Genomic DNA, 16,849 nt, shown 5'->3' with positions numbered 1-16,849 from the left:
AGATAGCTTTCGCTGTATTGCCTCGAGCTCACCGTCTTGTCTTTTTTCTTTTGTCGACCACTCATACTTGGGCCTTCATCTGGGTCAGAATTTTGTCCAGGGCCCTGTTCGGCATTTGCATTTTCCCTTCTCAAAAACTTCTCCATCACTGTTACCTTTTTTTTTTTTTTTTTTTCATCACTGTCACTTGCTCGTCTTGCTTTGATCCCAAACTGTCACTGTCACGTGTCGCGCAGCACTAACTCTATTGTCTTTACAGGTATTTAAATCCCTCTGCTGCCACCCACTGCCATAGAAGAGTATTACATTATCTGCGACACTTTATTACAGCACAGACACCCGACAATGGTTAATTAGGTGATATTAGAAAATTTCCCACGGCACACCTGACGATCTCTCGCGGCACACTAGTGTGCCGCGGCACACCGGTTGAAAATCACTGGTATAGAGTGCTCATACACCAGGAGGGCCTGGGGGAAATGCTGCTCACAGTGGCTTAATGTGAACATGGCGTGGTCATTTTGGCGCTCAGATGCATTTTTTCTTCTTTTTTTTTGTGCAAGTCATTTTCTGTGAAATGCTGCAGCTCCGTTGCTGCTTTTAGTGAACTGAAATCCTTTCGATGAGTCCAACTGTGGGACATCAGAACCTCCTGTTTGCAAATGTGCGGTGGCTGGCCTCGTCTCATCTGTGCCTCTATAAACAACTGCAATGGCATTCAATGGCTTAGGTTACCTCACATCATGTATGAATGACGGTAGTTTGTTCATTCAGTTTTGGTTCTTTTTTTTAAGGCACAAGATTGTAAATGTGTCAGTTGGTTCAAAACTTTGGTCCAGATTGAAATATCTCAACATGTTGGATGGATTGCTGTGAAATCTGGCACAGGTCTTCAAGGTCCCCAGAGGATGAATCCTCCTGATTTGATGATCCTCCTCACTTTTCCTCTTCTGCACCATGAGTTTGACATTTGTGGCTTATTTTGAAAACTTCGAAACTACTATTGAATAGACAAACAGACTGCCATGAAATTTGTTCCACCCATGCTTGTTCCACTCAGTCAGGATCAATTTTAATCACTTTGCTGATCCCTTGACTTTTCATCTGCTTTGAATCAGTATCTTTGCTATTTTGAGCACGTTAGCATGCCTAAGAATAGCCTTCACAATATAAGGGAACTTCCTGTGTGAATGTTTATTCTTGTTTCTTTACGTCTAGGCAACCAATGATTCAAATGCTCTCCTTTTCCACAGAATAATGTCAAAGTGAAAGTTTAAAAAACATGATATTCTACTACACCCGTGTCCCCAGGATGTAGAAAAATATTCTTTCTCTCTTAAAAATCGAAATAATAACAGCTCACAAACAGAAACATGTTTCACAAATTTCCCTGCATCTTTCCGTCATCTCCTGAAAGAATCAATCAAAACACCCGAACATGGCTTGTGTTTTGCAAGTATCCTGCCTCACATGTGTTTTACATTACAGATGACAAAATAAGGATCGTGCATGCGTCTCAGCCATGCCGGCAGTATCTCTAAAAAGAGTAGCAGATGGTCCTGTTTTTGCCTCCCTTCCTGCGGAGAAACGCTGTGGCCACTTTAACAACATCAATGAAGTTATGCAACAAACTGAATTCTTATGCTGACTGTCACTGACCTACTACATGTACGCTGAGCTCGGGGAAACAAGGGACGTGTGTTTCTTTGTATTTCAGTAACACATTTGAGTGAGTGAGACAGTGAGTTCACGTCTCTCCGTCACATGTTGAAGTATGCAAATGTGATCTCTGGAGTTATTCTAGTGGAAGTCCTTCTTCTCGTGTCTTGTTCTCCTTCCAACCTGTGCGATTTCCGGCCCCGCCCCCTTGTGAGTTTCACCTGTTGCTCCTCGGCGCTGCTGCCACCTGTTAACGTTAACGCCCTCCTTTCCTTGAGTATTTAGTCTCTGTGCTTCTCTTGTCAGTTGGTCTTTGTTGATACATGATGCTATGAGTTCTGTTTGCTTTTAGACTTTTTGTTTGATAAAAAGTATCTTCAAGTCGCTGACTTTGGATTTGGGTCCTCCCTGTTTGTGTTGCTTCCATCAGCTGTGACAGAAACATAAATCAGTCTGTGTAAAAGGTTGACTCAGCCCTACTAGACCAGTGAGACATACACACTTACAGATACACATGTGTGGACGTTGGAATTAAGTTTTAAACACACATTTTAAGACAAAATGGTTTAGAAGTAATTCACAAAATAAATATTTTTGAATTTGAACAACACATTCCATGACAAGGATTACTTGTGATTATCAGTCTGATGTAAAGTTTGTAACTCTGCTGCCCAGAGAGACTGCTGCGATTGTGCTTTTTCAGGCTTTGTACATATTGACTAACTGGTATTGCAGTGCAGCTGGGTCTCAACCAGAAAACCCAGCATGAGCCTGCAAAACATTCTGGATACTCTCACAGTCATCTTGTCAATCTTTTTACAAAGCACTTTGTAAGAGCTGGGGGACTGCAGATGAAAAATAGCCTTTTGGCTAACTCTGGCACATTTGCAGAAATGTTTTTATTAATGTGCACTGTCCCGTTCAAATAAACCAATAAAATAAAGAGCTCGATATACTGAGCTGTACATCTGTGCAACTTCACAGACCTCTGAGGGTGAAAAAACAGATGAACTCACCCATCCATCCACGAGAAGACCAGAAACAGCTCATAACTAACTCAGTTGCGCCATCTAGTGAATTCACATGCAGTCTGTTCATGAGAGTACTTTGTGCGTTTCAGCCAAATGCACCAAACATGTGATTTTACTGTAAAACACCAAATAAAATAAAAACATTGTACGACAGAAACGCTGGTAAAATATCAGACTGTTCACAAATTGAACCTCACAGTAAAGACTTTACGCAGCGAATCAAACATAAAATGGAAAATAAAATGAAAGCCTCTCTGACTTTGCTATTGAGGTTATAAACTATAAATGTCAGGTATACAAGCTTAGACCAACTTAAACTTGATTTCATTCCATTCATCTTTAAGTCTGTTCTTGTTGAACATCAGGCTGCAATGATGGTGTCAGTGACTGGCACCGCTCTGAGCTAAAAGACAGCAGCCATGATGATACACGGCCATATTTTGTGAATCACAGCTGCGTGGGTGCATTCAGGGTGGTGTGAGATCTCCTCAAACAAAAGGTCTGACAGAGCCAGTCACTCAAGAAATGTCACCTGATGGCATAGCATCACTTCACAGAGTTCACACTCATTTCACCTCAAACTTCCTCTCATGATGTTGCTCATCAGGATGTTGCAAGAAACATCTGACTGGTGATTACGCCTCCACTTCTCCACACATTTCCAAAATGAACGTCAAAATGAAAGTCATTAATAAGATAATGATGCAAACTCAGGTGGTTTCTCTTTCATTTGTATGCTCCACTTATTTATAATAAGTTCATTGTTGTCTAATGGCATAATCATAGAACTCGTAAAGAAAAATCATCTTAAAATGAATAGTCTGTCTGTTTGTTATCTACAACCTAAAATCAGTGGAAGAGTAGGTTGTAAATGTGGAACTCATGGCGTATTGTTACAGTAACTTCCTGTCATTCCGAGTAAATTAGCCTGCATAGTGAATATAGTTGTGCTGAGACTGTGGTGTACAATATGGTGAACATCTTTAAATGTTTTTGTTGGTGCAGGCTGCCCTCTTGAGGTCAACAGTCCATCAGTGGAGAGCAGTGGAGAAAGAAAAGTAACATTGCCGTAGTCTATGTTGAGTAATATTAGCATCAAAACATACCTCAAGTACCAAATGTAAATACTCATTGTGCAGAATGAGCCATTTCAGAATGATGTTATTGAAGTGAATTCATGTGTACATCGCTTTAATGTTGCAGTTTGTAGAGGTGGATGAATTGCTTCATACACTGCCACACTAGCTTGTGTATTTGTTGATGATATTTTGTATAATAAAGTAACTAGTGTCTAATATTATTAGCTAAATATCGAGGATTAAAAAGGACAATATTTGCCTCTGAACTGTAGTGGAGCAGAAGTATAAAGAATGGAAATACTAGTAGATGTAGTTAGTTAGTTAGTCTTCAGATAGATTTCAAATCACCAGTAGCTGTTGTTCTGCAGAAATCCACACGAGGGCAGCAATGAATGCGAATAATCTGCTCTGTGGAAACTACAAGACCGAACAAAGTAACCTGAGTGCCAATGCAGAACCATGCAGTGAAGCAACTTCGTCTAAAGTGGATGCAACTGACGTTATGAAGTTATGAAAGAAAACCACCAAATGAGGTCTTCAAGACATAAAATGCACAGCGTGAAAGCCACGAAGCAACTCAATACGTCAATTCTTTTCAAAAGGCCTGACCCTCTCCTCACTAACATGGGTCTGCATTAAGTCTCATGCATCACCCTGAAAAAAAACAGTTTTCAGTCACTTATTAGAGGAAAGGCCTTCATTCATACTTTTCTGACAGGCACATTGTTGAATGTGTTTATAGTAGGCCACGTGACTGTGACAAGTTGTAAACTTTAAAGCCATCAAAAAGCCAGGAAAACAAATGAAAATGTCGTACTTGATATCTTCATTAAACAGACAGCTAACCGACAGCCAGGACGCTGAATTGTGTACAAGTCAGAGAAGTGACTGTCAGCGGCCAACTTGATGAAACTGTCTCATAAATATTTTGTGGTCAATAAACAGATACTTCAGAGACATCAGTCAGCATTTATGACTTATAGACAAGCCAATTAGGCAGCCTGCTAAAGAGGCCCTGAGACACCTGTCAAATGAATCACAAACATACCAAGAAATGGCAAAAAATACGAGAAGAACAACAACAAGAACAAGAAGCAGATGGTGTTAACGATCAAAAGGCGGACAGTAGCCTACAGCTCAGACTTGCGCGTGAAATGAAATAGAGAAAACGTGCTTTGAGAAATTAGTCTTAAACGTGTCAGGCCGTTTCAGATTTATGCTCAGTTTGTTGTTTCATCAGCTGAATTGGGCCACAGTGCATTTCGTTTCCTGCCATGTTTGCATCGAGCAATGGCAATATAAAGTATATACTTTACGCGAACTGTGTCCAAACGCGTTTTTTTTCAAACTCCATTTTTAATCGGGCAGTTAACTTGTAGTTCCCAGAGATTCATGGCACGTATTAGGCACGTACACAGAAAAATAACTTCGCTGTAATTTCAGGAGACGGTGGTGACTGATGTGTGGAGGGCCGCTGTTTGTCACAGAGGGGGTTGTTGGAGTTTCCTTGTAACCGGAATTAGCTGTGAAGTGCGACCTTGAGGTGTGAACAAGGAATATGAAAGGTCCTGCTTGCTTCAAGAGAAAGCCTCTCATGCTTTGCACCTAGTTTGCAAGTGAATCTCTCAACAAATAAAACAGGATTTACGTGTGAAGCGTGGTTGGAAACTGTTGAATTCCCATACTAACAGATTTTAAACCCAAAATAGATCCATGTGTTGGATGTTCTGGATTTAGTTTGGAGAGTTACAACTATTGAGAAATAAGTTGATGTCTGTATTCTGCTATAATGTAAAAGGCAATTAACTACCTCTAGTAAGTGAATGCTTCTAACATTCTAATTTTATAAAATATATCTGCGCGCAATTACGCACAGGCCTTTTTTGGCTTGGTGTGTTTGTGGACGTGTTGCCTCGGTTTATTGCCGGTCTGTGCAGCTGATAGGCCGTGGTGTTGATTTATTCATGGCGTGGAGGACTCCTGCTCTGGATAGGCCCACTGTCAGGTGATGACGCGCTGCGGGACAGACGCAAGGGGACAGCTGGGCCTGCCGCACCACTCACTCTCATTTTAATGCAAATCTCCAAGAGTTTAGGAGTTGGCTGACGTCAAGAAGGCCTTAGTATCTTTACCATCTTGTCAACAGAGACACATAATGTGAGGCTGAAGACAGACTGGAACGACGTCGTATTTCACACTGGGAACCAATTTGGACTAAAAGAGCAGAAGGATTGTTTTTAACAGTTTCAGGGAAACAATGTCGCCTTGAAATAGGCTACATTATTCCCTTTGCTGTTTCGTTAAATTTCATCGTTTTTTTGTACAAATCATGTATGTGGGATACATTCTGGATAAAGAAAGCGGCATGTATCACCAGGGACCAGTAAGAAGAACGAGCATCAATCTGCCTCCACAGAACTTTGTTTCTACACCTCAGTACACCGACTTTACTGGATACCATCATGTGCCAAACATGGATACGCACGCACAGTCTTCGGGGAGTTGGGCACCCACTTATGGCGCTCAGCGGGAAGACTGGGGTGCATATAGTCTGGGACCACCAAACACTATTCCTACACCTATGAACAACTCCTCTCCTGCACAAGTTCCTTACTGCTCATCTGAGTACAGCCATATGCATCCTCCAGGATCTGCGGTGTTACAGCCGCCGCCGGAGAACGTTAACATTGCACAACTTTCTCCTGATAGAGAAAGGCGCAATTCATTCCAGTGGATGAGTAAAAACGCACAAGCATCTTCTACAGGTGAGACCATGCATGCGCTTAAACAGTGTGCCAAAATGATGTATGCAATTGCCTTGGTCTTGCGATATTAGTCTTTTGCGCATCGCACTTTGTGTTTCCGCTTGAGTCTTTCTTTCTGGCAGCTCCATGCCGATGGTGTCAATGAGACAAAAATCAATAGGCAAAAAATATTATATTTGAAAGGAAATGTCAAAAGAACAGTAGACCGCCTTATGCAGGTTGCTAACATTTGGGCTAACACCAGTTTAAAATGTTAATAGAATGAGAATATGTAAATTAATTGCATAGGCCTCTATTAAATAATAACAATGAAATGCATATTTGGCAGCAGAAAGAGTCAGTCGAACGTGTATAAAACGTTTCCATATCTCATAATTCTGATGGGGAAGTGGACTGAAGGCCAGCAGCTCTGTCTCCTGTATTCTGTCCTGTGGTGGATATAAAATAGGTGTGAGGAATCGGCGCCAGGCCCAGTTGTGATGTTAATGTCATGATTCCTGGAGATGTGTGGTCGACTTCCCTGTCACATTGTTGGGTGTTTTGAGTGTTATCCGTCATATCCAGGCGGTGGCCTTTGCTTTCATCACCTCTTCACTTTGATATGCACCAACCTCCCTTCCTCTCCAAGAGTTATATTGCCGGAAAGAGTGACGCTTTTCACAGACTGTGTTTTACAAGTGTAGTAGTACAAACTGTAGGGCTTTACAGAGGCGCAAATGAAAGTTTGAAATCGAATAGTTATCAATTACGAGGGCCTATAGAATAAAACGGGCCAACACTAACTTATATTCATTAAGTTAATTTACTTCGGAGTTATTTTAGGGATCAACCTTCTTACATTTTGATAATATGTGTCATCGTCAGCCATTTGTTATTAAACTTGCAGACAGTAAAAGTTAACATGCACTCGTATAAGAGGTCTATAAAAATGTAAGACAAATCCAACAGTGCATCAACGCCACAGACGTTTGTCCGATATCGTCCTGTGCCGTGTGTTTCTTTTTAACTTGTCAGTAGAGGATCTGATAGTTGGCTGTTTGAAATCCACTGTACTACAGCTGTCATCAAAGCAAGATGAAAAAGCTCAATTTGCGTATCTGTAGAGACAGCAGAGATGTGGATTTAAGAGGCAGCTAATAAAGATGCTGTGTGCAGATAGCCCGGTCCTGGCATGCAGCCTCCTCTGTTCAACCGAAAGAAGCACAATATCAATGCTGTGTGATTTCTTCCTTGTCGCCTTCGCAGGTAAAACAAGAACGAAGGAGAAGTACAGGGTAGTTTACACAGACCATCAGAGGCTGGAGCTGGAGAAGGAGTTTCATTTCAACAGGTACATCACCATCAGGAGGAAATCTGAACTGGCTCTCAACCTCGGCCTGTCAGAACGACAGGTATGTCTAAATCAGAAAAGTAATTCTGCCTGGTTTATTTTCATCGCAGAAAGATGCAATACGACATTTAAATATACGAAACATTCAGCCTAAATATATGAGCAATAATGGGAACTCGTTAAAATATGTTCACACGTGTAACTTACAAAATGAGGCCTGCAGAAAACATGTCAATTTTATCGTCAGAATAATGGTCTGCATATTTACAGTCATGAATACATTACACTGGATATATTTAAAGACACCTCAACTGCTGATACCTCGTCTGTATTTCTATTAATTATGTATTATGTGTTTGACAATGAAATCCTAAGAATACAAACATGTGTTATCGATCATTTCCTGTTATTTCGAATCTTATATTTTACAGCAAAATGAATGACTAATTACGTACATTTATTCATTGTACAAATATTCAATGTGGCTATTTTTCAAATGTAGTATCCATTTGATAATAGGCAATACATTACATTTTATTTTGGGAAGGAACGGTCGAGTAAACGCTAATGTAAGTTGTATTGTCTATATAGGCATATCTTTTTAATTTATTTCATTTAAGACCTAAGGAAATATATTATTATATTATGTTAAACATGTATTTAATGTTCATTATTTGTTGTAATCATTTTTCACATTTTCTATCCGGGAGAATCTGTTTATAAATGTTGTTTGTTATTTTGTATTAAGTGTTATGGCATTGGAAAGTAAAGGATGTAGCCTGCACCCAATGATATTCATTTCATTCCCTTTTCTTTGTGCCACTTCAGGTTAAAATCTGGTTTCAGAACCGCAGAGCCAAAGAGAGGAAACTGATCAAGAAGAAGCTGGGTCAGTCTGACGGCAGCGGGGGATCTGTGCACAGCGACCCGGGTTCGGTGAGCCCTCTGCCGGTGCCGGGCTCACTCAGTCCCTCAGACATCCAACACTCTATGTACCCTCCTCAGGGAATGAACACCTTGCCGTCGATCAGGAATATACAACAAGTGACTGTGACTCAGTAGAGCAGTTCACCTCCCGACCATCGAACATAACTGAGCACTCCGACACGCTGACAGGACACTTGATAGGCAGCCAGAGGATCTGAACTCACGTCCTGAAGCACAAAGCTGTGGATAAAGATTTCATTCATAGCAACCAAATGGAGGCTCTTGACATATTGCTTTTTATAGAATAGTTCTAATAACGTGGGAATTTAAGAAAAAAGAAAAAAGAAAAAATCGACGTGTTTCAAACTTAAAAGCTTTTAATTGTTTGTGAGTTAATAAGATATAAATATCCTTTTTTGTATGTGATGAAGTGTATGTGAATAAAATGATAATTCAGGGACATTTTAATGAAGTTTTAAGCTGGATTTTATGTAGCTCGTGCCACACTAACTGCTGTGACTGGACAAATCATTTACAAACGTTTTTCAGCACAATCTGATCTGCTTTAGTAAAGCAGGGACCAGCTGTTAATGATACGGGTCGTGTGATGGCAAAATGTAAATAAAATGTTGTTGTTTTTGCAGTGCACCTGTCATTTCTGTTATTTCTGGGTATTTGCAAAGCTTGGATAAGTTTTGTATTTGAAATGCTTTTATGTGCTTATTACAGATATAGAGCATTTAAGCTTCTCTTCCTCTCGGGATACACAGTTACAAATTCAGGCACAAAACAGTTTAAACCTTTCAGAAATTAGCATCTCAAAGTAACTGTGTGACTTTTATTGAAATGCTTGTTTGAAATGTGTATTCACTGCTCCTAAAGATGATTTAAAAAATGTATTATTCTCAATACAATCAGCATAAAGTCGACAGAATTAAAGATGTGTGGACCTGTATCAACAGGCTATTTCTAGAAGTATAGTGACATGTTATTCAACGCATCTATTTTTCATTTGGACAAAAGGCTCATTTCCAGAGCAGCAAAATAACCCGACTTGTTATCACATTAACTTTGAAATTACCTCACTTTTGACCTAAAAACAACCAGTAGTTAAAATTACGTTTTGTTTTGTTCTTGTCAGATAGAATGGCATTTATTTTAGCTTTTTAACATATGTCAAAGCGGGTAGTATGTCATCAGTAGGTGCACTTTTATTTAGTATTCAATGTCAGAGAATCTACACCAAATGGGCTCCACGTGAACACGTTTAAGATGGACTCCTGCACCTTTATGTGGTGAGGCAGGTTCAGGCTTATGGGTTCATAGTGTATGTTCATGTCTAATTAGCTGAGGTGACATGTTAATTGGCATGTGGCTAGACTGACTATTTTTGGGACTTTTCCCCATGTCCATGTCTGAAGAAGTTAATTCCCTGCAAACTGTAGGGATATGTAATATATTATAAACAGACAACATGCCATGGGGTCGTTAGATTACTATTATCTATATCTGTCATGTCTCACGAACGTCAGATGTTAGATGTGTTGATAATGTTCAGCTCTGGTCCCGCTGCACACCGAGAGGGCGATCATCGCTGTTCACAAACTTTCGGCTCCGCGCGCCCCGCTCGTGCGTCAGTGCGCAGCCCCGCCGTAGCAGACGTCATGAGCGTCTTACTACCCAACATGGCGGACTTTGATACCATTTATGAGTTGGAAGACGAAGAGGATGAGCACGTAGTGAGTGAGGAGCACCTGCCCAGATACTGTCCGGAGCCCGTGGTGATGCGAGGTGCCGGGCACATCACCGTGTAAGCACGGCCCTGTCTGTCGCTCTATTGTCTTCATCCTTTAGCCTGGTTAGCTGATGCTAGCATGCTAGCTAACGCTAATCACAACAACTAACACGTTCTGCCAAAGGGGACTGTTGATTTGATCATGAACGTAGTAACCCAACATTAATACGACATAAACTAACGATAACTGTGATTTATCCACATGGCAAACATGAACGTGGCAGACTAGCAAGCAATATTTAGGGGTTAGGCAAGTTTACATGTGATGTTTTGATAGCTAGAAGTCTGTGGCTGTAACGTTTAGACGAATGCACCATCACCAGACATTTGAAAGTTAACGTTATCTACCAAGTCAACACAATGTCACCGGCTTTATTATTGTCTGAGGCGTTTCTACTGCGAGTTTCGTACTTGTTTAGCTCCTTAGCTTCATTTTATTGTACTTTATCAGGGGAAACTAACGCTCGAGCTCTAAGCACGTCATATAGGCACAGTAGTGAGGTGAGTTTTTTTATTTATTTATTAAAATGCAAAAGATGAAAATCACTGTCATCATCGTCAGATCCTCCCTCGCCTCCACCATAACATTCACCTGACTAGCAGATGCTGAGACCTTCATCTGGATTCTAACGGGACAAAAAAATAACGAGGATGTCAGTTTTTAAACTCAATAGTATCTGTTATACTTTTCACATGCGTATTGTTACTATAGAGCGTTGACCTTTCCAGGAAAGACATGCGAACATGAGCAATTTGCTGCTAAAGCTAAATACAAGTACCAGCAATATTGTTTACTTTAGTTACTCAGAGAAATCACACAAAAGCCACGTGAGTGTCACATCAAGTCTGCAGGTTTAACTGTCTGCTGCTGTAGAATAAAGCATCAATGGCTCATGGGAAGGTTGGAGCTGTTAGCTTATCCTAGTCGTTAACTGTTTATATTTTGGGACGTGCGACTTGAAGTGATTTTACTGATAATAATCTATTGTATTGGTTTGTTGGGAATGTGAAGCATAGTCATCTGGACTCCTGCATGTTTAGACTCTCTTAAAGGAGAAGAAAAGTCTCTATTGTGCCTTCCTTCAGATGTGTGTAACAAACTGAACTAAACTTTAAAAAACTATCGTTTGCTCTCATTATCACACAACATATTTCTACTCTGGCTTTGGATTATATTTGTTCTAACATGTTCATAGTCGTAGCACATGTTGCACTTATTTTGACTTGTATTACTTTATCAATGCTCACATTTTGTTTGTCTTTTTCCAGGTTTGGACTGAGCAACAGATTTGACACAGAATTCCCCTCTGTTCTCACGGGAAAGGTACAGTCGCTTCTTTTTCAGTTTTCTTGCACTTCATTCTTGCGAGCTGCTTTCTGTTCAATTCCAAGTGGGAAGAATGAAGCAATTAAAGCCACTGTGAACCAGTTGTTCTTTTTGGGCCCTTTAATAGCCCCTACTTCCCCAAAGCACCCCATTCAAACCTCTCGGAGTGGTTTTGATCTGCCAGAGCTGCATTTCAAGCGACGCACCACGGTGTATAGAAAAGAGGCTGAATGTGCTGCTGTCCAGCTCTGTAAATTAGTAAGCCGTCTATGGGGCTCAGTTGGCGGGGACCCCAGTGTTTTTGAGAGTCCAGCTCCCGGTGATAAAATAATGGAATGAAGACTCTGCTGTAGACAAGAAAGGAAAGCTTCCTGGGTCGGACGCAGAAACACAAAAAGGCTGCAGGGGTAAGAGCAGGCCGAGGGAAGTGTGGGGCAATAAAAAGTACCTTCAGTATTGTGACCCAGGGTGACATGTGATGGATGAGGTCACAATTATGATGATTGAAGGGTGCAGATCAGGCCCTGCTGGGCTTTATTCTGAGGTCTTTGGCTGTTTGCAAAGAGACCTTTGCATCCTGTCATAAAAGATTACGACCCCTGTTTTATGGCGTACAGACTCGGTGAGGAATGAGCATCCATTCAAGTTGTTTGGCCGGCGCTGCCACAGGCTCTGAGCTTATCTCTCCTTTGAGTCCCTCTTTGCCTTGAACAGTCTGGTGCTTGGTTAGCAAATCACAGACATGCTATTTAGAGATCTCATCATCTCTGGACAACATCTGCAATTATCTACCTGTTGGTTTTCTCTCAAGCTCTTTGATCTTTCCAATTAGGAATATTTCATGTCAGCACACCGACAAACACTTGAGTTGTCTCTCCCCCTCTCGTGTTTGGCAATTTGGTTATTGCTTAAATTTTGTGATAGTTCCCTCCACCGCATAGAGGCTCTAGGAGCTGTTGATGTTGGTACACGCACATCCATCCCATCTCTCTTTTCTTCTAGGTAGCACCAGAGGAATTCAAAACCAGCATCAGCAGGCTGAATGCTTGTCTGAAGAAGAACTTGCCGGTGAATGTGAAGTGGCTTCTCTGCGGCTGCCTGTGCTGCTGTTGTACAGTAGGCTGCAGTCTATGGCCTGTTATCTGCCTCAACAAGAGAGTAAGTTCCACACCTCCTGTGACTGTTGGACAGTTTAACTCTCCCTTACATCAGCGCTGATTACTCGGGGGGCTGTTATAGCAATTCAGCCGCATTGGTCTAAGTGTAGAGGGTAATAACAACTCGTGTTCAATTAGTGTCTCTGTGTAGAAATGACGCATTACGTTGCAGAGCTCCTCTCCTGCCCAGCTCAAGGGTGTGTCATTTGAAGGTGGTATTACCACTCAGAGTTGATGGCAACAAAGTGGAAATTACTAGCTGGTAAATTGGGAGTTCAGTCCATAAATCCTAACACTGTGCTGTTTACTGTTACCTGTTAAAGTGTTCATTTGAGTGATGACGATTGCATTAACGTACATGCATTTGTTTTCTATTCCAACAGACAAGACGGTCGATTCATAAATTGTTAGAGTGGGAAAATAACAGATTATACCACAAGGTAAGGATGACAAATTGCAGATTAGCACCTGTGTGAAAGTGCCTATTTGTCTGTGCCACTGTGCAGTGCAAGTTGAGTACCATCATGATGGATAATGACAATTAATCTTTCTTGGAAACCCAAAGCTGCCACACTAGTCCCTTTTTAAAGCTGAGTCAGATCTGGTGCTCGAGGTCTGAGAGGACCGTGAGGTCGGCAGTTAAACGCTGTGTTATTTTGTTTTGTCTCTCAGCAACAAATTACAGCTAGTAGCTGTGCAAAGGTATAAAGGAAGCTCTTCAGGGTGTCTGGCCACTATTTGACCCCGGCGAGACCAGACAGCCCTGCTCCTAAATTCCCCCGACACTGAAGGGGAGATTTCAGACAGATTTTCCTTTTTGTGTGGGTGTGTGTGTGTGTGTGTGTGTGTGTGTGTGTGTTTGAGAGTGGGAGAGATGTTCATTCATTGTGTCTGTCTTTTCTTCTTTCAGCTCAGGCTGCACTGGAAACTCAGTAAAAGAAAATGTGAAAGCAGTAATATGATGGAATATGTAAGTAGGCCGTGCCAACAAAAACACGATGAATTATTGGATTGTTGCACAACTCTATCAACTTTTTGATTGTATTCATGAGCGAATTAATTCATCTGCAGATTATTTTCTTGATTAATCGATCAATCGTGTTCTAAAATCGTAAAGAGTCTCCATTAGAGTTTCCCAAAGCCCAGGTTAGTGGCTTTAAATGTCTGGTTTTGTATGACCAACAGTCCAAAACACAATATATTTAGTTTACTATCATATAATTATTGCAAAGACAGGCAACAAATGCTCATATTTGGGAAGCTAGAGCCAGCACATGTGTGGCATTTTTGCTTGAAATAATTTCGGATACGGTCTTTATTCCGTTTCCTTTAAAACCTTAAACCCTGTGGCACATGAGTTGGACATAAACATTAGTTCTAGGAGACAGGGTTGCTTTATCAGAATTCTGTCTCTTCTGTCTGTGTTGTTAATACTGAATTGCATGGTTCTCTGTATGTACGGACAGCACTCATACAATATAACATTACCATTATGTTGAAACGTCTTGCAGTCGTTTTAAATGTTTGTTTTGTATTGTTCTCTCTCTACAGGTGATTCTTATAGATTTCTTACCGAAATATCCTATATTCCGACCGGACTGAGAAGGCGGTCAAAAGACCGGATGTGTGGCCCTTGAGTCTTTTCCTTAGTGCCTTGTACATACAGTATGTTGGAATAAGGGTCTGCACCCCGTACATCTCCCAGTACCTTGTACATTAGAATTTGCAACACTGTCACTTTGCTTTAGAGCAGATTTTGCACATTTTTCCCGACAGAACTAGACACGTCCCCTTCGTTGCACTCGGATGTGTTTTTTTTGTTTTTTTTGTTACATGTGACAAATAAGTGAAACTCTCAAAGTGCATTTAGCCCAAAGAACCATCAACCTGTCCCATAACAGTAATCCCTTGCAAAGAATGTGATGCCTCCACCTTCCTTAACTGCCCTCGCCTTATGTAAGTTCTTGTTTTTTTGTAGAAATAACTCTAAATGTAGGAGGGGGAAGGCACCGGGTAATTCAGCAAGTCTGTAGATGTATAAGCTGCTTGTTGGGTTTACTCTCTTTGAATCCGGTTCTTTGCAAGTAGATGGGACGGTTGAAATTGCCTAACGTACAGTCCGTCGTCTAACTGTTCTTTCTTTACATTTGACCCTCTGTACATGGGAACTAGCTAGTAAAAGAACTTGACCTGTAAATACCGTGTTAGGATAAGCTGTACAGTGGTTTACCATTGTTTACATAACGTTACTTAGCTCTTTAGTTGTTTTATTTGCCAATATATTGCTGTACCATAGTTTTGATGAACGAAAGATGTCTATGTACCTTTCTAGTTTATATGGACCTGTTTACCTTGTAAGCCATATAGTTACAGTGTACACGATGCCAGAGTTCGGACCAGTCATTGCACTTGAGCCCAGTAGAAAGTCAGGATGTCAGACGACGATGCGTCCTGAAGATTCATCCACAGTATACGTTACCATGTGGTGTTTGCCAATAAAGATGATGTTCAATCGGTCGTCATCCAGGACACATTAATGGTTGCATCTCTGATGTGCTGTTGGAACATAATGATTTAAACTTTCCACTATCTATTTACAAAAAAAGTCATTTCACCCCAACTTTGCATTTTATAGTTTTGTACTTTTACTCTCCTGGTGTGTGTGGAAGCACAAGCGTCCACGGCCGGTGACGTATCGAGCAGATGGTCGTTGTGTTTCAGTCGTTCTGTCCAGTGCTGGTATTATTTTCCTGAGTGTTAGTCAACAGATTGCTGCGTTGCGTTGCATTAGAGTGCCTCTGGAATAGTTGGTGAACCACAGAGAAGCTGAACTGTGTTCTCTTGTACAACGGAGATGTTGAATGCTCCTCCCAGTATTGTCCCCGTTACAATTCCTGTAAATGTTCGTCATAGTGAACTAATCTTTACGGAGACAGAAAATAAATAGTTGATTTTGAATTTTCTTTGTTTCTTTTTTTTTCATTTGAAACCACTTCTGTTATTTAGTGTCTCACTCAATGAACGATGTGTCGTCTTAGTAAAAACAGATCACTGCTGCCTCCCCCACAGAAATGTGTCTATTTGTCATGTTTAACAAGGTGTGGAATCGTTAACTTTAACAAGACAGCCTGCAATTAGCCGACACATTTGTAAAACTCAGGAATGCCGCTACGATAACTTGCGGCTACTTTCTAACGTTATGGATCAGTGGTCGGAGGATACTGGACCGAGTCTTTACTTTATCTCTGCACAACCCCCGAAAACTGAAGCGGTGGGCTTCAGTCTGGCTGTTTTTATGGTCCTTTGTTTTCACATTCACAGTCTGTCCCTGAGTAGTTTTTACTGCTCCAATAGTTTTAAGCCCCCACCACTAGTTTTAGTTAAGTTAGTAGAATTATTAATGGAGTACAATAGGATTCAGCCAAGCAGTTTATTTGAATTAATTCAGGATTTCATCTGAAGAACATTTAAAATGATTATCGTTACTTTTTGAGAGACTAGTGTACACAAAGTCACTTTCTTCTACTTTGATAATGGATGGTGCTTTACTTCTGTTGTACCTTTTACTCCACTAAATGTGTCTCAAGTTAGTAGTTCCTTACGATTCATGTGAGGTCACCAGTAGGAAGGATAAGGTCGTAACTTGCCCGGCAATAATAAGAATTATTTAGCTTTGTGTAATTTAGCTAATACATATGTACTTTTACTGAAGTAAAACCTAGGTAGAGGTTCGGAGTACTTCTTCCACTACTCTGTGTGTGTGTGTGTTCGATCAGGAG

General features: G+C 40.9%; 2 protein-coding genes across 3 annotated transcripts; both read left to right on the top strand.

Moving 5' to 3' along the window:
- Positions 1–6,098: 6,098 nt before the first annotated feature.
- Positions 6,099–8,926, top strand: cdx4 (caudal type homeobox 4; the record flags this gene model as incomplete). The annotated part of the gene is made up of 3 exons (XM_079269136.1): positions 6,099–6,534; positions 7,780–7,925; positions 8,693–8,926. 3 exons carry the CDS (start codon positions 6,099–6,101, stop codon positions 8,924–8,926), a joined length of 816 nt encoding a protein of 271 aa, XP_079125262.1.
- A 1,529-nt stretch (positions 8,927–10,455) lies between these two features.
- chic1 (cysteine-rich hydrophobic domain 1) lies at positions 10,456–15,996 on the top strand (the record flags this gene model as incomplete). 2 transcript variants are annotated; one of them, XM_079268441.1, is made up of 6 exons in its annotated part: positions 10,456–10,601; positions 11,856–11,910; positions 12,916–13,071; positions 13,454–13,510; positions 13,981–14,040; positions 14,622–15,996. In XM_079268441.1, 6 exons carry the CDS (start codon positions 10,456–10,458, stop codon positions 14,670–14,672), a joined length of 525 nt encoding a protein of 174 aa, XP_079124567.1. In that variant the 3' UTR covers positions 14,673–15,996. The 2 variants fall into 2 exon arrangements, with proteins under 2 accessions (XP_079124567.1, XP_079124566.1); XM_079268440.1 differs by lacking the exon at positions 14,622–15,996 and having other exon boundaries at positions 13,981–14,393.
- Between the last annotated feature and the right edge of the window lie 853 nt (positions 15,997–16,849).

Source organism: Melanostigma gelatinosum (assembly GCF_949748355.1).
Source record: "Melanostigma gelatinosum genome assembly, chromosome: 5".
In the NCBI taxonomy this organism is placed as follows: Eukaryota; Metazoa; Chordata; class Actinopteri; order Perciformes; family Zoarcidae; genus Melanostigma; species Melanostigma gelatinosum.
The sequence above is the reverse complement of the archived record's forward strand: the minus strand, read 5'-3'. Positions and strand labels throughout refer to the sequence as shown.